Source organism: Clytia hemisphaerica, unplaced genomic scaffold (genome assembly GCF_902728285.1).
Source record: "Clytia hemisphaerica strain Z4C2 unplaced genomic scaffold, Clytia hemisphaerica genome assembly, whole genome shotgun sequence".
Taxonomy (NCBI): Eukaryota; Metazoa; Cnidaria; class Hydrozoa; order Leptothecata; family Clytiidae; genus Clytia; species Clytia hemisphaerica.
Window position 1 is genome coordinate 1,217,755 of NW_027103968.1, and position 21,927 is coordinate 1,239,681.

The 21,927-nt window shown below is 35.0% G+C and overlaps 3 protein-coding genes across 3 annotated transcripts in view; 2 read left to right on the forward strand and 1 right to left on the reverse strand.

Moving 5' to 3' along the window:
• LOC136810460 (uncharacterized) overlaps positions 1–21,131 on the reverse strand; it is a 31,447-nt gene extending 10,316 nt beyond the window's left edge. Inside the window, exon 1 of the mRNA XM_067067019.1 lies at positions 20,951–21,131. Within this exon, the coding sequence (XP_066923120.1) occupies positions 20,951–21,055 (105 nt within the window). The 5' untranslated portion in view covers positions 21,056–21,131. The remainder of the gene's footprint in view (positions 1–20,950) is intronic.
• On the forward strand, positions 1,972–4,995 carry LOC136810458 (uncharacterized). The gene is made up of 2 exons (XM_067067017.1): positions 1,972–2,791; positions 3,266–4,995. The coding sequence occupies exons 1-2, from the start codon at positions 2,102–2,104 to the stop codon at positions 4,235–4,237; spliced, it is 1,662 nt and encodes a 553-aa protein (XP_066923118.1). The 5' UTR covers positions 1,972–2,101; the 3' UTR covers positions 4,238–4,995.
• LOC136810459 (uncharacterized) lies at positions 8,593–11,357 on the forward strand. The gene has a single exon (XM_067067018.1). It carries the CDS (start codon positions 8,894–8,896, stop codon positions 11,312–11,314), a length of 2,421 nt encoding a protein of 806 aa, XP_066923119.1. The 5' UTR covers positions 8,593–8,893; the 3' UTR covers positions 11,315–11,357.
• Positions 21,132–21,927: the final 796 nt, after the last annotated feature.

Here is a 21,927-nt window from a genome sequence, read left to right on the forward strand (position 1 = left end):
ATTTTGAATCAAACAGGGGGAAGTTTTTTCAGAGACACCCGGTATACAAAACCTATGTTAGACCACACTTAGATTATGGAGATATCGTATATGATCGTCCTGGTAATTCCTCATTCTCTGAAAAACTTGAGTCTGTTCAATATGATGCTTGTCTTGCAATAACCGGATGCTTCAGAGGAACATCCAGAGAAAAAATCTACCTTGAGCTAGGATTTGAAAGCCTGGCAAACAGGCGGTTAACTAGAAGACTCGTATTTTTTTATAAAATAATCAATGGCTTTGCTCCTGCTTATCTTACGAATATTCTTCCTCCCCAGAGAGGAGAGGAAGAGCGCAATGCAGGGCGAAGGATAAAACCACCACTCGAGGCACCTTTCTGTAGAACCGAGCGCTATCGTGCCTCTTTCTTTCCTTTTTGCATAAATGAATGGAATAACCTCGGAGATCATATACGGAATCTTCCATCTATTAAGTCCTTTAAGCAAGCAATTCTCCAATTCCTCAGACCCAGTGCTAATTCAGTTTTCAAAGCTAGTGACAACAAGGGCGTGGTTCTCCTTAACCGATTAAGGGTTGGTTTCAGTCATCTTCGTGAGCATAAGTTCAGGCACAATTTTGCTGACACAGTCGACCCTTTTTGCAACTGTCGACAAAATTCAGTCGAAACAACACAGCATTTTTTGGTGCATTGCTCTGATTACTCTAACGACAGACTTGTTATGCTTGACAGCCTTCTTCAACTTGACATAACTTTGTTTCCATTTAATCCCAGAACATTGTGTAGAATACTTCTTTATGGTGACCCCGAATTTAGCGTTGTCCAAAATCATGATATATTGAGCATAACAATAAAATTCATCTGCGATACTGGACGTTTTGGGGGACCGTTATTCTAGTCTTATGCTCCAAGTGCTCTCCTAGCTCTTTTTGTTTATTTTTCTTTTTGTTATCAATTATTTTCTGTAATTAGTTTTTGTTGTTTTTTTTTTTTTTTATATATATTTTCATTTCTTAGTCATTATTGCTCATTTTGTAAGCTCATTTGGGGTTCCTTCCTCCTGGCGGTATGATCTGGTGGTCCTTTTGCGGGAGGATAGGAACCTTTAGATTTGTACTATTTGTTCGTGTTACTATACTATAGATAAAAAAAAAAAAAAAAAAAATACTCGATACTTCATAGAAAACATAGAAAACGCTGCAAAAAAAACAAAAATCAATAGAAGACATAGAAGTGAAAACAAAGTTTCTTTGAAAACGAGCTATGGGTTGTAGGCTAACTGTCTTCTATCGCTCCGAGTATAAACCTCTATGCCCCTATGCACTCTTCAAGTAAGGCCTTTTAAAAGATTGGAGCGGTCAAGAGCTGTCCATATTGCTTAAGACTAGCCTTCCAGCAGAATTTGCAAACGAGATTTCCGCGCAAAAAAAACATTTCGCGTAAGTTACGCTTTTTAGATCTCGAAAACGAAAAGGAGCAAAAATATTAAAAAAAATTGAATCTTTTTTAACGTGGTTATATTTTCACTCTAAAACATATCGAAAAAGTTAAATATATTTGCCATTTTTCTCAGCAGTTTTGTTACTAAGAACTTAGAAAATAGACAATGGGTCTGGCTGGGTTCAATAAACTATAGTTCAACAAAGCGATGAATGGTTAGAAAAACTCCTCCAGTAATTTACACTAATTAGTGTAACACGAGGTAGTAGTAATTCGGTAATTGCACATATTCAAAACAACGCAAAAATACGTTTATCGAATCTTTGCATCGACGAACAGAAAAAAGAAGTTTGGAAGTAAATCAATTAATAGATTGATGACCACCGCAGTCATTTAAATGACATTTGATGACACTCTCCTACGTGGTTGTTATAAACAATGACAGAGAAATTAATCCAATTTCTAAATAAAAAGCAGAGTGGTGGAGTGCAAAACAAGTCATGTTAAAGGAATATCTTCCTGTTTCGTTTTAAGAGGGAATAGATATTGATAGAAAAACACAAAATCATAACATCAGAAGCTTCGCTGCAGAACAGAACAGAAAAGTGAATTCAACGCTAAGTAAGACTATTCCAGAAAGGATACTGTACTGAATTTTCAGAAATGTTTTTACTGTTTTTGTGCTTAACAAACTATGTTTGTTATACAAGTTCAACCGATTTACCGGTTTGGCATATGAAGCCTTTCGGGAGCCACCGTGAGCCCAATAAAGTGGATGATTCCTTTGTAGATAACCTCATTGCTCCAAAAGACTTCGCTGAGAATTATGTTATGAAACGTAAACCAATCGTGTTGAGAGGTGTTGCCAAAGAATGGCCGGCTTTTAATTTGTGGACTGATGAATATTTATCTGAAAAATACGGAAATATGGAAATGCGGATTGAAGGAAAACGGGAAAAACAGTCCGGAATACCAGCTGGTGATGTTTGTTTAGGACGCGACCGCTTGAAGACATTTTTATCCGAATATAAATCAGGAGCAAATAAATACGTGGTTTCTGAGCTACCAACACCAATGTGGGGTGAAGTGAAAATACCTAGCTGTGTGTCCTGTGGTGATTTTCTCAATAATTTTGTGGAAATCGATGTTTGGATGAACAGTGATATGGGAAAGAAAGGAAAAGGAGGGAGCAGTATTATTCATAAAGATGCTTTTAATACAATAAATTGTGTGGTCAGCGGTAAAAAGGAATGGAAACTAGTTGAGTTACAATACAATGATTACATGTACCAAGCATGGGAAGGACCGATGGATCGTGGGTACGGTGGATACTCTCTGGTCAACTCCGAAAAGGTGAGAAACGCAATACTTAGAAAAATCTTCCGCTGTAATAATAGCCTCTCTATATAATTATTTTAAGAGTGGTTGCTATCATTTTACATCGATTGACCAAATTGACTAATTAATTTCAGAGGAAGACTTTTACGGACATGGTCTTTTTACTCTCGTTGGCTGAACATTTTCTTCTTGCACTTTTTAAGCACTGAATAAAGTCCTTTAAACTAATAACCTTCCCTGCAGAACCGGCGGAACACCCCCAAAAGTGGACAGGTTGAAGGCTCAAAATAAAATTTGCTAGGAATTTGAGGAATAAATCTCATTTGCTCAAAAGTGGGGAGGGTGAAGTCTCCCCAGTCTCCCCACTTCCGCCGGACCTGCCCCGCCTAATAGTACCTAGTAGCATTAACTATTCTCACTTTCTCAGTAAAAAATTATATGATCTCGTACTGTCCTCAACAATCGCACATTTGTCCTTTCTATATACAGGTCGATGCTAAACGATTCCCGAAAGTCGGAGATATACCGAACTGGCAATTCACCACAATCAACGCTGGAGATTGTCTGTATCTGCCAAGTCAAATGTGGCATCAAGTCAAATCTTACGGAGCCGAAAATCGAGCTGTGGCTTTCTTGTTTTCACAATTTGAAGGTCACAATTCAATCAATACAACAGATTGTGGAAAGACGAATCCAGACCCGGTAACTTTGGCAGATGTTGATGTAGATTTGCAATATTCTGGTACCGGTATCATGTCTATGGGAAACTTTGAGTTGAATGCAATTATGGATGAATTGAAGAAGAATTTGGTAGACCCGAAGAAAGGGTACTTGACCAAGAAACGTGTGTTCACTTTGATTGTCATGAACCATGAGAATGCTAACAAAATCAAATCAAAACTGGTTGAGAAGGCGAAAGCTATGTATCAACATTTCCTGGAATTGGCTGGTGGTGTGAAGGAGAATATGGATCAAGCGTTTGTAGATGGGTTAACCAGGGCTCAAATCCGACCTTGCTACATATGGCTATTCCCATTAGAGCCCAGTAACACTTATGACCATGAGTACAGTTACTTCCTTCCGGAGCGTCTTAGAGAAATGATGAATGAATTACCAGGAGAAAATGGCGTTTTACTTAAAAACGCTTTCGTTGAGATGTATGTCCAAGAAGGTGGCACTGAGAAATTTGCTCAAGAATTCTGGATCAATTTAGCTAACGGTGAAGATGTTCGTGAAATCCATAAAGAAAGTATGAATTTGTCCAAAGCTTTAGAGAAATATGAGTACCATCGTAAAGAAGACCCTGAGAACGAGGAAGAAGATGATGATGCTGTTATTGTCACACCACAAGGACATAAATCACAACCAAAACACGAGAGAGGTGGGTACGCCGAACGTACTGATGAAGAAGGGGATGAGGATGCAGGTCGCAAGGAACAGGAACTAAAAGATGAGCTTTAAATTGAGCATGGATTACAAGGAATTGTAAAATGTATGCGAATTAATAGCCAATTTCAATTTAAGTTTGTAAATTTGTCTTTGTTCAGTGTGTTAGCCAATGCATTTTATATAGTTTCTCGATCCTGGCCAAACAAAATCTTTAAACAGAATTTCTGTAAATGGTACCCTAACGGTATCACTACTTAATAAGGTTGAAACACTATTAAACGGAAAATTTCATTGAATTATTGATCGACCCACATTGAGTAGTGCTACCATTAGGGTACCACTTTTTTGAAACTCAAAGGTACAGAGTGCTACCAATGAGGAAGTATAAAGCTCCAAAAAATCACAAGCCCTTTCATATTGAATTGACACATTATGTGGATCAATCTTAGATAGAAAAAGGAAAAATCGCTTTTTGTGTACTTAGAAAAAAATCGAGCTTAGAACAACAATTACACTACGAAACCGGAATACTTGTCTAAAACTATAAAACTAAAATCTTCAAGAGTTAAATTTTCAGAATTTTTCATACAAGGGATTTTCAAATTTCAAATTTTCGTAGATTTTCAAATAGAACTAGTTTAATAAAATTGATGATTAGGAGCAGGGAAGGACGAATTCTCTTTTTCCAAAAAAGTTTCAAGTTGTTTGTTAAGTAGTACCGTTGTCTTAGAGTGATTATAGTAATATTTTATCACTATTATTTACATTTGGGTTTAATTTTTTTTAATACAGAAGGTAAATGTATGAAGGTAACCAATTATCTCTTGGAATTTTTTACGTTTACTATGTGTTCGGACAAAAATCACAGGGTGAAAAATTAATGGAAATTTTAGCTTGAGAAAACGTAAACCTGTTGCATATTTTTGAAAACAGTGTTTTTCAGCCAGAAACAGCTGTTTTGTCCAGTTTTTGCACTTTTTGAGGCTCAATATCTCGAGTTAGGTACTGAAATCACCGATACTCGCAATTTATCTATAATCTTAATTTTTTGAGAGCTTTCCAAAAATATACAACAGGTCTCCGTTTTCTCAAGCTAAAATTTTCATTAATTTTTGACCCTATGATTTTTGCCTGAAACTGTCATATTTGTCCGAAAATTACACCGAAGTGTCCGAAAAAAAATTTGGAACCTAAGTCATTTTGATTTCCCTATCCCTTAGCAACAAATTTTCCCCTACTATAAAATGTTTTAATTAATGTTCCATTCAGTACACGCTTTTTTTATAAGAATAGTGTACTTTGGATGAGGCTCAAGTATTCTTAAGAAGTTGCCAAAATTGAGGGTGAAAATCAGAGGAATGTAAAGAGATGGAAAAACAGCTTCTTCAGAACAATAGACAAACGGCTCGTCATATACCAGGTCCTTTGCCCTTAAGGGAGTTTGGTTCGAGCTAATGGATTTCTTTTGCTGTTGCTTTAAAAAAGTTGTATAATTAGCGTGGTATGACGAAATTCTTTTGTTTCAGGTCAAGTTATGCGTAAACTTTAGGGGCTTATATTTTGGGGAGACCTCTTTTATACTAAAAGATACCTATATTTCTTGCTCAGAATTTTCTAGCGATTCTAATGATATAACGGTATCATGACCGCATAGTTAGATTAAAAGCTAAAGTGCACGAAAATAAGAAATCAAATCTGTCTTTGTTGAATTTCTATCAAATTTTTTAGAAATAATTTGGTATCATTGTGAGGAGAATTTTTCAGACTACAAGTTAGTGTAAAATTTGTTACTGGATAGTGAAAGTTTAACAAGCAACATGCTGAATGGACCTACCTGATGATGAAAGCTAGATAGCAATAAGGAGAAAAATGAAAACAATCAGTCAGACGATATAGTGTTTTGCGAAAATGCATAACGCATTAAATTTTATCATTGATTGTTGATGGGGGAAGAGGGAAGGGGAGTAGGGAAAATAGAAATAGAAAGTTCCAGTCGCAAAAACCAGTTTTATTGACAATTGAATCATGCTTAATGGTGGCCATTGTTATCAATAATGTTTTTGTGTGAGAAAAACAAAGAAATAAGGAAAAAGCGATTTCCGGCATTTTCAACCGGAAAAAAAATACGCATATTTCTGCAAAAAATCAGAAAAAACTAAGGATGAAAATTCGAGAAAATGTAAAAAAAAAACGGTTTTTCCGGCATATTTCCCGCATTTTCGGCCGAAAACAAATGTTTTTCGAAAATTGGGCTCCGTCACATTTTAGGTATAATCATTTTACATCAGTGTGCAAAATTTCATAAAAAAATATAAAGTACAGCTTAAAAAATTCAAGAAATACTATCTTTCCGGCGAAAATAGGTTGTTCCGGCGATTTTTGAATAGTTCCGGCTTCAAAAATCATTTTTTTTGTTGAAAATTGAAACATGCTTGATGGGGGGCATTGCTATTAATAATGTTTTTGAATGAAAAAACAACCAATTATAAGAAAAAACCAATGAAAATCGAGAAAAACGGCGATTTCCTGCATATTTCCGGCATTTTCGACCGGAAAAAATTTGTTCTAAAAAATCGGACTCAGCCATGTTTTGGGCATTGTTAATACGCATCTTTGAGCAAAAAATCAGAAAAAAATAACGAGTCAACATTGAGAAAAGCTATATTTTCTTATTTGGTTAAAGGGAATTTCCCCAAAATACGAAAATACGTTTTTTAAGGCGAATAAGAATTTTCCAGGAAAAGCCACTTTAGCCATTCTTTAGAGAACCTTGCCCTCCATCTTTGTACAAAAAATCAGAAAAAAGTAATGACAGGATTTTGCACAAAGTCCAAAAAACCCTATTTTTAGGTAGTTTTTGGCCCAAATTTGCCCGAATAAACTTTTTCTCAAAAATCGGGCTCCGTCACGTTCTGGGCATTGCCATTTTGCATCATTGTGCAAAAAACTAATGAGTCAATCCTGAAAAAAGTTGGTAACAGATGGACGGACGGACGGACGGACGAACGAACGGACGAACGGACGAACGGACAAGGGTTAATTCATAGGACCTCCACCGGGGTACCCGGAGGTAGGTCCAAAAAGTAATGGATCAAAAACCACTTTTATAAACAGAGCATATAGAAACCAGCCCTCTTCGCATGGCGAGCCGTTTTTTCTAAAACATTTTCTATTCCATCCCATTTCTCTGGTGAAATATTCTTAACGTATTCTTACTCTTTTAGACTTGACTTTTTTACAAACATTAATAAGGATTTATTGTTAAGGATTAATTATTGAGAATTTTAGACTTTTGAATGAATAACATTTGGAACTAAAATTACATTTCTGCCTCAAAGTTTAAATTCAAGTCTAATAAAGGAATCAGTCTTTTTCTGTTAAACAAATACAAAATGACTGTATTCTTATCAAATTCTGTGAAACTCACCCTATAGGGTATTCTTACGATTTGGCCAATTTTCACACTGATATTCTTATAGAAGATATTCTTATAAAAAAAAGCGTGTATTATTATACATTTTCCTTGGAAAATACAGGGAATCGTTAACGTATTTCTCATAACAGTATAAAATGCATTCAAATTTCTTAAAAGATGACAGCGAGCGAAGCAAGTTTAATTTAATTTACGGTAAAGAGTAGTCTCGGTTGACACTGGGACGGCTAGTTCCTTATTTTTCTGAAGAAAAGATTTCTTGAATTTTTGGAGGAAAATTCCTTGCATTAATTTGAGAGAATTATGGTCATCCGTCAAAAGCGTTATCAAAACTTTATCAGGTTATTCATAATATGCACAATGGCAATGTCTTCTGATATAAAATTATGGACTCAACAGTTTATTGGTTGCAAGTGACATATTGATAGTTTTATGTCATTTACAACCGATTAGCTGTTGGGTCTATTTTATAACGTCAGAAGATATTGCAAAATATTTGACATTTTAAAACAAAATTTCGTTTCTTAAAAAAGGTTTTTTTCAAATAAGTTTTAGTTTGTAATTTGAAAAATGTCGAATTGATTTATTTATAAAAACGCCATTAAAAAATTTTACTTATTAAGATTGAAAAATGTATCTCTGAAAGGTCTCCATTCAAGATAATCTAATTCTTTAGGCCAACCAATAGGAGAGCCATCTATGACAAGTTATAACATTAAAATTTTAAGGATGAACTGTTTCTTTGAAGGGAAGAAATTAACAAATCAAAGACTAGATTGATTATTTTGTTTCTTCTTAGCCGTATTGATTTAGCAAATTTTTATTAGTTACATTGTTATTATTATTATTTTAAATTTTTGATTTTATCGGCACCTTACATAGTTAAGGTTCTTAATCTGATTGATTATGATTTTTCAGCACATTATTAAAATTTTAATAAAAAAACAACAGGGGGAAACGAGGAACATGAAAGGATCTTCAAAAGTTTTTCAATAAAGATATTTGAAGTAATCAAAAAGGAAAACGCCCAGTCAGAGCGATTTCATTCTGAGGGGTAACGTCGTACCATCAATATCAAAGTTGCATTGTTATTCTAGAAGGGACTGTAAATCTAAAAGACAAATTGATGGTGAAAATCGTTGGACCTTAAGGAAGTAGTTGGGTTTTGTTGTTGCATTTGAAATCTATCTAGCAAGGAAGTGAAACTTTCTATAATTTGTAACTTTACAAAATATTTGATTGAGCAAGTTGTTTCGCTAATTTGATTATTAGAGGACTCGAGAGGACAAGTGAAAATGTCAAAACTTCTTTCAACTCATACACTAGTAATTCTAGCATTGGTATCTGCCCAGTTTACAAGATCCAAGCGAATGGAGGGTCAATTTCTTGGACTGTTAACATTGACCAGATGTCAACCAGAGCAGAAAAAGGAATGTCAACATGCTCTAATGAATCAAGAATCAATCATCAAAGCTGATCAGCAACACCACTTCTGGTTTAAAGTCAATCTATGTTTCAAAGATATGAGAAATAATTCCAATACTGTGACAGATACTCTTCTACCGTTGGTAGTCGATGAAAGCTATTCTGGAATCAAATGTGAAAACAAAAAAGGAGTTTACAAACAATCTGGACACATGACTCTTGTATTTACTTATCTGTCATTTGATCTCACTCGCTTGGTTAGCTCAATGATCTTACCCCTCAATTCATTTAATCTGGTCAGTGTAACTGATCAACCGATGTATCCAGCTTACTTCTTAGACCACCCTTTAGCTATCTATAGTTATGAATCTAGCTTCGGTGTTAACATGCATACTAATTTTATTAAAATCAAAAATAAACTCAATATAACATATAATGCATTTTTCAACCTAAGAGATGAGAATCAAACTTCAATTCGATCGACTAAAGAACTATGTGCAAACGACCCTTCTGCATCTGCCATGTGTATTTATAGGAGCTTGAATCCAATGGATTGTTACAAGGAACTAAATATTGATGTACACGACCAGAATGCTATCAACAATGCATTAAATTTGCTGACAAGTTATAATCTCTCTTTTATCGTTCAAGCGGGTGATAGTACCTCAATTGATACTTTTTTACGAAAAGCTGGTCTCCAGGGACAGAAAATGACCAAAAGACTTTATTTACCGTTTGTTACTAAAACCATAAGTAGTTATGACCCAAACAGAGATTTATCATTCATGGAAAGTACAGTTTTAATAAACTTTCAAGGATCAGGAGCAGTGAATCACTTTTTTATACTTTCTTTTAATCTACCGAACATTCTCTTACAAGAGTTTAGAATAAAGCGTGAAAGCACCTGGGTGCTGTTCTTAAAGGAGAAAAGGTTTCAAAATCGATTAAAGAATCTTTTTCCATGCTGGCAGCTTAGATTTTTGGATATGACATACAGATGTGGAAATGATATCACACTAACTCAATTTTTCAGGATACCCATATCGTTCTTGAAAAGTGGTATAAATAGAATGCTCACTGAACAAGGTTGGGTTGAATTCTTGATTGTTTTTTGGAAATCTATATACTACATTGCAAATGTTACTCCAGAAAATATTTTACGCGAGTCACAATGGTCATACAATCCTTCAATAGCTTTGAAAGCCAGACCTTATTGCGATGAAAGGAAACCACTTTGTCAAGCAGGCTATGAACTTAAACATTCTTTTTATGAAGAGAAAGACTGGGATCAAAGCTATGGATGGAACTGTAAACTCTGTCCAGACAAATTCTACAAGCCATATCAAGGGAATAAACAGCGCTGCCAAGAATGTTACTACCCAAACAGAGTCAATTCGAACAACACCCTCTGCTACGATCCCTTCATCGAGGCCACTCTAAATATCAAATATTCTACAACTTGGATCATCCTCGCCCCATCGGCTCTGTTAGTAATAATGACTTTATTAACAATGTTTGTTTTTTTAATCAACCGAGAAACTCCGATCGTCAAATTATCAAACCACAAAATGACCATAATACAGCTCATCAACCATTTATTATTGTTCATTCTACCAAGTTTCGTGTTCTTTCACACGACAACATTAATGTGTATCGGACGCCAAATCTTGCTTGGTCTTGCATTTAGTATCACCTTATCAATCAACATTTCAAAATCACAAAAACTATACATGATAGTGGGCAGCAAAATCAAAATGTCACCTGTAGAAATCCTCATGACTAAAGCTTCAGAATGGCTCATCATTGTCATAGCCATTATAATCAACACAGTATTAAACATTTTGTATTTCTTTAACAGCAAAAGGGTCACAATAGAAGCTAAATATTTTGATAATTTGCTAACAAAGGAGTTGTATTGTAGTAACAACATTATGATATACATTCAATTACTTTTTGCAGCTGTATTGTCCTTGTGCAGTGGAATCCAAGGGTTCCGTGCTCGCAAACTACCTTCCCGTTTCCAAGAAACAAATCATGTCATTTATTCATCCTTTATATCAACAGTTGTATTCGTGGCAGCAACTGGAGTTTATTTCTCCCAACAATCAATGGTCAATCGTAGTTTCATTGTGCTACTGGTCACAACTATATATAATGCAGCGCATTTTATTTTATTATATGGTTACAAAACTTTCATTATAATTTTCAGACCACAAGTGAATACAAGAGAAGCTTTTAATAAGATGCGACTACAGGAAATGGCTTTAAAAAATAACAATTTCACTTCATAACAAGATATTTGATAATATATCATAAGAATTGTAAATATTGATTAGTTTGGTGCTAAATGTACGTACAGAATATCAGACAAAAAGAAGATAATTTTATAATCATCATTGATATAGTCTGGGAGCAGGATCCAAAAATAGCGTTTTTGCTTAACCCAAGAGCTAAATAGGCAATATATCGTTGGATAAGATAGAATTGACTGAAAATTCTAAATTTTTGAAAGAAAATTTGTTTCGCTCTCCACATCTCTTAGATACTTTTAGTAAAAAACAGCGTTTTTAAAAGATACTGCTCAAACAAGTTTGCTGGCCACTGAAATTCTGTTCAAATGACCCCTTAACAGCCCTTAAATGGTTTTGATACGTAAGAAGTATATCTTACCACGCCAAAAAAACAAAATTTGCTGTCAAAAAGCAATTATTTAGCTTCAATTAACTAAGTTAACTTAAAAAACAGCGTTTTTAAAAGATACCGCTCAAACAAGTTTGCTGGCCACTGAAATTCTGTTCAAATGACCCCTTAACAGCCCTTAAATGGTTTTGATACGTAAGAAGTATATCTTACCACGCCAAAAAAACAAAATTTGCTGTCAAAAAGCAATTATTTAGCTTCAATTAACTAAGTTAACTTAAAATGAAATGTAACATATAAATGTTAAAGCCTCATGAGTCAAAAGACAAAGGTTCCAATCCAATTTAAGAAAGATTCCTCCCAGGGGTGGGGTCGGTAAGTAAAATCTCAGACATATATATGAGTAGTAAAAGGATTTTTACAAATTTTTACATACCACCACCCAGACTTTTGGAAGAGGTATTTTAATACCCTGGTAGTAAAAGTTTTTGGGACAATTTTTCATGGAGACCTATTTTTTGGTTGCTTTTCAGACTGATTTTACAAAAAAAGCTATAAAATTATTTTCTGCGAGACATTTTTCACCTAGTGCAATCTTTTGCCCTAAGAATTAAGTCTTTTTTCATATTGACAAACAATTTTGGGAATTTTTTGTTTGCAGCAAACAACTTTCCAACAGAAAATTTTTTCAAATTATAACAATTTTCAGATTTTTTCAGAAAAGTCATCCAAAAAATTAAAAGAATTACAAAATAGCTAAAATTTGCTTATTTTACCAGTTTTAACTACCCAGGTAGTAAAAATATTTAAACATTTAACAAATAGATACCACCCATTTTAGTATTTAACTACCCTGGGTAGTAAAAATGTTTTTCTATTTTTCGTCACACCGCCACCATAGTAAACGTCATTACGTCTGAGATTTTACTACTGACCCCCCTGCCTGTTCCTCCCTCTACACCATTTTTTGTGTGAAAATTTTCTTTTTCATGTTTTGATTCCAAGAACTTTATAGTCCGGGAGCCAAACCATGGCATTTTGCTTAACCCAAGATTCTACAGGATAAACTATACATTTTTGGAATCCTCAAATATCCTAGTTTTGGAAATGGTCGGTCCCCAAAGCTAACTCCTGGTCAATTTTTCATACTGGGCCCGAGTTTAGGGGGTACTTTTTACCCTTTGTAAGGATTTGTTAAGGAAAATGCCATTCCAGGGATGATATAATTTGCTGTATCTAGTCAATCAGTTGACCAATTGCTTTGAAACTTTGCAAAAAGTTTCAAGGTAGGCTGATGATTATTTTCGGCAAAAAATTTTTGTGAAAAATTATTTTTATAGGTTTGCCTGGGAAAAAAAAAGGGAAAATTTGGGTATTTTAACTAAATTTTGACCCTTTTTAAGTCTGGGACCTACCCAAACAACTTTTAATGAGACACAAACTAGGTGTTATGATAGACCTTGATGCAATACATCAGAAAAATTTCAAACAGACAGTATTTAGTATTATTTCAGGGCTGCAGGGGGTAAAATTGCCCATTTTTATGGGTTTTTACCTTATTTGAGCAATTTTCACCACTAATCTTGGTTAAAACGTTATCAAAAATAGTTTTAACTTGATTTTTGTGTAATATATCCTGAAAGATTACAATGCTGACTTAAAACTAACAAAACCAGGGTGTAAATGGACAAAACAGGGGGTAAAAATGCCCATTTTAGGCGATTTTTATCGTTTTTGGACCTATTTCACACATAAAGCAGTTTTATGGTGTACCAATTTTATTTCTGACCACTGAAACAAGGATAATTTTGTAGTAGGAGCAATGGGAAAGTTATTTGTGGTTTTCATTGTCTGTAATCAGGGTCACTGTGGGCAAATCAGGGGGTAAATACACCACTTCTTGGTAGTTGTTGCCTGAATTTAGATGTTTTTATTGTATGGTAGCCTCAAATTTATGAAACTTTGAGATTGAAACCAGTTATATACTTTTCAGTCATTTCTTAGTACTTTTGTTGACAACTACACAAAATAATAACGGATTTAAAACTTAAGTTATGCCCAAATGATAACATTTATTTGACGTAATTTTGTCAGTTTTTGCTTTGAGATTCCACTATATTGCTATTCAGAGCTTCCCAAAATGGTCCCAGCTACTTGTAGAATTATTATCTTGAGACCAGCTACTAATAAAAGGTCAGTAAAATGGCAAAAATGATCAGTCAAATTATGAGTATGTAGTACATTATGAGTATGCAGAGGACCGTTAGTTTTGTTTTCACAAAACGATTAGAAAATCTTTCATCAAAGCAGGCCTTAACAATGACACAGCACTTTTATATCTACCCAAGTTAACAATATTTTACAAATTATTAGGCTCCAAATAACTATTCTACTTAAAAACCAGTACAGGGACCATTTTTGGAAGCTCTGGATAGCAATATAGTGGAATTTCAAAGCAAAAACTGACAAAATTACGTCAAAAAATGTTATAATTTGGCCATTACTTAAGTTAAATCCGTCATTATTTTGTGAAGGTTGTCAACAAAAGTACTAAGAAATGACTGAAGGGTATATAACTGGTTTCCATCTCAAAATTTCATAAATTTGAGGCTACCATACAATAAAAACATCCAAATTCAGGCAACAACTACCAAGAAGTAGTGTATTTACCCCCTGATTTGCCCACAGTGACCCTGATTACAGACAATGAAAACCACAAATAACTTTCCCATTGCTCCTACTACAAAATTATCCTTGTTTCAGTGGTCAGAAATAAAATTGGTACACCATAAAACCGCTTTATGGGTGAAATAGGTCCAAAAACGATAAAAATCGCCTAAAATGGGCATCTTTACCCCCTGGTTTGTCCATTTGCACCCTGGATTTGTTAGTTTTAAGTCAGCATTGTGATCTTTCAGGATATATTACACAAAAATCAAGTTAAAACTATTTTTGATAACGTTTTAACCAAGATTAGTGGTGAAAATTGCTCAAATAAGGTAAAAACCCATAAAAATGGGCAATTTTACCCCCTGCAGCCCTGAAATAATACTAAATACTGTCTGTTTGAAATTTTTCTGATGTATTGCATCAAGGTCTATCATAACACCTAGTTTGTGTCTCATTAAAAGTTGTTTGGGTAGGTCCCAGACTTAAAAAGGGTCAAAATTTAGTTAAAATACCCAAATTTTCCCTTTTTTTCCCCAGGCAAACCTATAAAAATAATTTTTCACAAAAGTTTTTTGCCGAAAATAATCATCAGCCTACCTTGAAACTTTTTGCAAAGTTTCAAAGCAATTGGTCAACTGATTGACTAGATACAGCAAATTATATCATCCCTGGAATGGCATTTTCCTTAACAAATCCTTACAAAGGGTAAAAAGTACCCCCTAAACTCGGGCCCAGTATGAAAAATTGACCAGGAGTTAGCTTTGGGGACCGACCATTTCCAAAACTAGGATAGTTGAGGATTCCAAAAATGTATAGTTTATCCTGTAGAATCTTGGGTTAAGCAAAAGTGCTTATTTAAGGAGATATAGGATTTGGCTCCCGGACTATTATACTCGCGAGGAAGATTCTTTCCTTGAATTTGTGAAAGTTTATGTCGCAAATTTTGCAATTTTTTGGCCCCATAAAACTTTGTGCTTGCCAACCAAGGTTTGTATGCCCCAAGTATTTGCATGTCTAAAAATAAACCTAAATAAAACAGCTAAATAAACCAGCAGATTTTCAGTTAGGGAAGCCATCCAGGATTCTGCCATTCTATCAGCCAGCAAAAACTAAATGACACTTGTAAACTTAAGTTTCTTACCATTTTCAGTCGAAAACATTACTACCGGAGACCTCCGGTAGTAAAGACCTCTCCGACGGAGACCAAAGTGCAAATGATCTTCTTTGTTGAGGGCCCGGGGGGGGGGGTACTAGGGCAAGATGGGTTACGGAGATGCTCCGCTGGTCAGGGTACCTTTTTTAACCTACACGAGTCCCAGGTAGGGTCGCAAAAACACCAAAATAGAAAAATCAGTCCTTCGTAGGGTGCCTATTTTTGGAAAATTTGGGGAAAAAGTAGAAAATTTGAGAAAATTTTGGAATTTCAGTCCCATTCAGGGTCACTTTTTTCGCAAATTTTGAGTCCAACGTAGGGTCCATTTATCGAACATCAGCGGAGCACCCCCGTCGGTCGACAAGGGTACTACCCCCCCGGGTTGAGGGCGCCCGTTTGGATCTAGTGTTCACTCATTTACAATGGTGGACAGAGTTGCGGAATGATAAAGGCACCTGCTGCTTCAAAAGTGGTAACACCAAAACGCCTAATATGATCAGCCAACAGAAGGCGTGTTTGTCGCTGCGCGAGTTACGCCATGCACTCCATCGTAGCGAAAGCGCGAACAGCATTTCACAATTATAAGAATATCTTATGTGCTTTATTCTATTTGACTAAATAGGTGTGTTCTATCATTGTTGAAAATTGCCGAAATTTTTTACAGCCAATTAAAGGCACCGTCTGCTTATACTTACTATGTTTGCTATATCGTCTAGGGAAAAAACGGTAAAAAAGACACAACGTAATTTTTTTATGAGTGCGGTTGTAATTTTTTAAATTGTGGGCAAGTACAGGAACTCGCCAAATGTTCCTAACTAACTACTGACTTTCTACTACAGTCAGGGGGATGTTAAACCAAACCCTTTCAAACTGATTTTTACACAAATGACAGATTGAAACTAAAATTTACCGCTAAATTTTGAAAAAAATATCATTGATCGTAGTCAAAAATAAAAGGGGTAAATGTGACATTTTGAATTAGTATCCATTTGTGGCTGTGTAGGTTGGATTTTTGAGGTTACCCTTAGGTGATTGATTTAGGAGCCACCCGCTAAGGCCAAACAATTTTTTAAAGAAAACACGGAATTTTGAGGTTGCTCCAAACTAAGGCTATAGTCAAAAACTCAATGTTGGATTTTTGAGGTTCCAAAATCGAGGTTACCTTTTCTAAACTCAATATCTTTACTTTTACAGGTCAGATTATGATAAAATTTCATATCTAGATAGCCAAAAGGTCAAATTTTCATTTTTTGTTTGTTCAATGAGGTTACCTTCCTAGGAATGTTGTGAAAATGAGGTTACCAAAATGAGATGACTTGTAAAGTCATGACTTGTTAAGTCAGGTGAGATATTATTTTCTATCATTTTGACTGGAAATAAAATAATGTAACCTGTTAACATCTTTCCTCACATGAAAAGATAAAGTTACAAGTCAATTATGTTGAGTTTTTGAGGTTACTTTGACGCTATTTATGTTGTATGTTGTAGCAAGATGAACTCCATCTTGCTATGATGTTCATTTTTTTAAACGTAAAACAATAGTATCTAGATTAGTCTCATATCCTTTGCTAGTTATTGGCAAAGCTCTCTCTTCTCAAAGGAATGGTCTGAGACTTTGAAAAATGTAGGTGTTATGAGGTTACTGCACTTCCATATGGCGCGCGGAAGCGCCAATAAATACTACCTTGTTTAAAACGAAACTATGTCATTTAAACCGACTATCTCATTTAAAAAGAAACTATGTTTCATTCAGGGGATACTATTTCCCTTAAAAAGAAACTAAGTTCATTTCAGGAGAAACTATCTCATTTAAAACGAAACTATCTAATTTAAAACGAAACTATCTCGTTTAAAACGAAACTTTGTTTCATTCAGGGGATACTATTTCCCTTAAAACGAAACTATCTCATTTAACACGAAACTATCTCATTTAAAAGGAAACTATCTCATTTAAAAGGAAACTATCTCATTTAAAACGAAACTATCTCATTTAAAACGAAACTATCTCATTTAAAAAGAAACTATCATATTCATTTAACTGAAACTATCTCAGTTCGTCGGAAACTTACGTCCAGAAAAGGCGAGTTACAGTAAACGAGTTATAAATACGGTTTTATAAAAAAGCCGAGTAAGGAAGAGTTGTAACTCGGGCTTGTAAGAATAAAGGCATGCTTTCTCTTCTTTCTCTGAAGTAGCCAAAAAGTCAAAATTTTAATGAGTCATTTAGTCACGTGGGTCGCGTTTTACTGTCTGGTCCGTATTTTACCTAAGCTAAATTGGTTACTGAAGAATCACCTGTCCACCCGAGGTGGGGAGTGGTACATAGGCAAAATGGATGCTGGGTATGTGCTCGAGCCCCCGGGGGAGGGGGGTACTTAGGCACTCGCTTAGGCAAATGGAGGGGTACGGTATGTGCCGCCGGGTACCTTTTTTGGACTTCCAAAGTCCCGCTAAGGGTCGGAAAATCAGACAATCAAATTTCAGTCCCACTAAGGGTCAGGAAAAAAGCAAAAATTTCAACTTTTTACTCCCTGAAATTTGTCCCGCAAAGGGTCGTAAAATTCCCAAAATTTTCCTTTGATTTCTCCTTTTTAGTCCCAGTAAGGGTCCAAAGTTTGAAAGTCGGGCGGCACCCCCCCTCCCTGTCAGCTTGCAGCCCTAGAACCCCCCGGGCTTGAGCCCCCCTCCTTGCACGGCAGTTTCGCTCGCCAAGATGCACGAAGGGTCCAGCCCTATTTTGAAAAAGCGTTGTTTGTTGAAAAGGAGGAATAGACACTTGGAAGAAATGGCCTCTTGTCTAGTTCTTAAAAAAGCACGCTTTTTTCTTCTAAACTCGAGTTACAATACAACTCTTTCTTACTCGGCTTTTTGATTAAAACAGTATTTATAACTCGTTTACTGTAACTCGTCTTTTCTGGACGTAAGTTTCCGATGAACTCGTTTAAAAATGATAGTTTCTTTTTAAACGAGATAGTTTCTTTTTAAATGAGATAGTTTCTTTTTAAATGAGATAGTTTCGTTTTAAACAAGATAGTTTCTCCTGAAACGAACTTAGTTTCTTTTTAAGTGAGATAGTATCCGCTGAATGAAAGATAGTTTCTTTTTAACAACATAGTTTCGTTTTAAACAAGATAGTATTTATTGGCGCTTCCGCGCGCCATACTTCCGTTTGAAAGTAAAAGACTTTACTATTAACATTTGCCGAAGAAACTAAACCTTTTTATATCATTGAAACATTGAACATCGAGATTCTAAATAAAGTACCGTGAGAGGTCCTAAAGCCGACAGCCCAGCCTAATTCCGACCCCCCAAATAACTGTTATGAAAAAAAATTCTATGTTTACAAACATTCCCTCTCCAAGTTGAACGATAAACTATTGCTAGAACTCTTGAAACAAAACATCTAACAAGATAGCTGTAATGTCAAGATGTCAATTAATGTAATTAAAAAGTGTGAGTTGTAAAAATAATTACCTGCCTTTTATTCTGGATCAGTTGCTCATGTTTAAAACGATAACAGTTTTGTAATAAAAGTGACTTGTGCGGGAAAAATACGAAACAACTTGGACTGGTTTCCATCAAGAAACAAACAGACTAAATTGTAAAAATGGCGCGAAGTTGAAAAAAGGACAATGTGGTAGCACTAATTTGAATAACAAACATCAAATCAATGGGCGGCAACTATCAACGCCCTCTTTACCACCTATAAGTCAATGTCCGTAAATGTTTATTTACGGAAGGCCCGCAATCGGACAGCTCTTCATTTAAGTGTACTCTTTGACGACATATATTATCTTTATTATATTATAGGAGCAAGATGTCATGTAATACATAATAATTGTAATATACGTTGTCTATTTGTATTCTTATCATGTAATATATAATATAATGTAATATACATCGTCTATATACAAAGTCCTAGCCCCGAAATCAAGCCAAGTGCCAGTGTAAAGTAATAGAAACCAGGCTTGATTATGTAACGTTTCAAAATGAGCACGCTCGTACACAGACCTCTTTTATATTTTTGTGTGCTTTGGAAAATCAAAACATCTTGTTACTTTTTATGATGCTGTTACTACTGTTGTCATTTATGACGTTGTGCATATTGCAATAAAAAAATATGTTTTGTTATAAGAAGCAATTATTGTTATTTGGTTCAATTGGTTCAGTGTATCAAATCTCTCAGTTTAGTTGACACTTTGGTATCTTCGTTGCGTCAGCGAAAGGTTTGTTTTTATTTTAGTTTGTATCTTTGAAAGACCCCATCGGCTTTAGGCTGGGCTGTCGGCTTTAGGACCTCTCACGGTATATAGACCTGATTTTTGTATTGTTGTAGGGTTTTTGAGGTTACTGTTTTTTAAGCACTTAAGATGTGTGGTTAGGAGGGGTATAAGACAAACAGGGGTGTACAGGGAATGTTTCTTCTTTTTTTTTGGTTTTACATCATGTTACCCAGAGTAACCTCGATTTGGGAACATTTTGTCTTATAATCGTTATGTTATATTTTGATCAATAATTAGGAAAGGTACTATATTGTTCCCATATGCAATCATAACAAAATTCTAATAGGTGTATAAATATAATGCAAAGGTTTATTTGATTTTTCACAAGGTAACCTCAAAATTCCAACAAGATAACGATTCTAACTATTGAATAATAATGCATAACACATTTTGGGCTTATATTTTTATTCAAAAAGCTAACAAATTTGATTACTTTTCACAGATAAAGTTGATTTAATGAATGAATAGCTGTCAAATTTGTTTAAAAAGTAACCTCAAATATCCAACATTCTGCTGAATATTTCGCCCACATTTTTTTATATGTTGTTGATTGAGGTTTTGAGAGTTGTGTTACAAAATTCTAAGTTTCTACAACAATTTCTAAGAAAACTATCATGGATAAAAGGAAGGGGTGTAGAAATGTTGGTAACCTCAATTTTCCAACATTTTTCAAACACTTAAAAACAGAAAACGCAATAGTAACCTCATGGAAACAACATATCTGAATTTCAATGTTTCCTTTACACCGATGAGGTTATATTTTTGACTATGATCGATTTCGTAAAAGAAAGGAATTGCTAGATTCAATCTGTCGTCAAAAATATGGCGCATTTTTTAAAGGATTCACTTTTTCTTACTTACCTGAGAAAGGTTAGAGATTGAACTCTAGCCCTTCGGGCTTTAAACTCAATGGTTTTTATGGCTGGACTACATCATTATTCAACAGGATGTCCTCTTTGAAAAAAGGTCTATTGACATATATCCCCTCTAGTCTAGCTAGCTAGACATTTTGGATATGAAATAAGGGATCATGAAAAAAATTAAGCTAGCAAATATACCACACAACAAACTCAAAATACTAAATTGATGTTATGATTGAGAAAAAAAAGTCTATTAAAAAGCCTGGTGTCTGCTGAGCGAGCTTGATATGGAAAAGTCACATCTGTAAAAAAGTTACTTACTTCTGGGTTTTTTGAAGCATCCTCAATCTTCCATGGCTGTAGGACAATACAACCTAAGTTCAGAAGACCACTGTCTACAGTGTTCTCAAAGTTTGTTTCACTCATCTTCAATAAAGAACTGTATCAAAAGTTTTATCAAAAATTTTAAAAGTTTTCGAGTCGAGAGGTCAATTTTTTGTTGTGATCTGTGCTTTGTTGGCTTCTACTTCTGTTTTCGGATTCAACGCGCGTCTTAGATCGATTTGTTCGTACTTCAAAAAATATGGCGGATATGGGGGCGGACCATTGAGTTTCAAGCCGAAGGCTAGAGGTCAATCTCTAACCTTTCTCAGGCAAGAAAAATTGTTATCTGATATTCCGATGGCGTATTGGCGGCCGCCCACGCTAAAGCTCTAAAGGAGCGGGCCAATATACCATCGGAGAGAAATAGTAGATCGTTAGATCCTAGGTTAGACTCATTGTTACTTGCTGCTAGCTACAGTCTAGTGCCACTAGCGGTTATTGTTTTCAATTATTATTTTATTTATTTATCAAACCAAATTTACTCTAATTTATTGCCCCTATTGTAAGTATATCTGAAATATATAATATTCACGGAATTCAACGTAAAAAAAAAAAAAAAAAAAAAAAAAAAAAAAAAGAGAAATAGTAGTCATCCATTGATGTGCCGACATAAGTTTAGCCCTCATTTTCGGGGCCGTGCTGAACGCTCAAAAATTGTTTCTTTGAGATCTGGCGCCTCAAAAAGACCGTCAAATCACTGTCGTTAGTTACCACGTCATGAGTATGTCGGCAAAAATTACAAACAACATGGCTGATGTAATTTTCAAAAAATGTGTGCTGTTATGGTTGTTTTTGGTTTCTTTTGATGGATTTTTTGTAGTTTAACTGTACTTGTCACTCCCTGAATATTATTTTTAGTATCCAGTGTAATTTCTGTATGTGCACCAACCCAAAAAATGTGTTTCTACCACAGA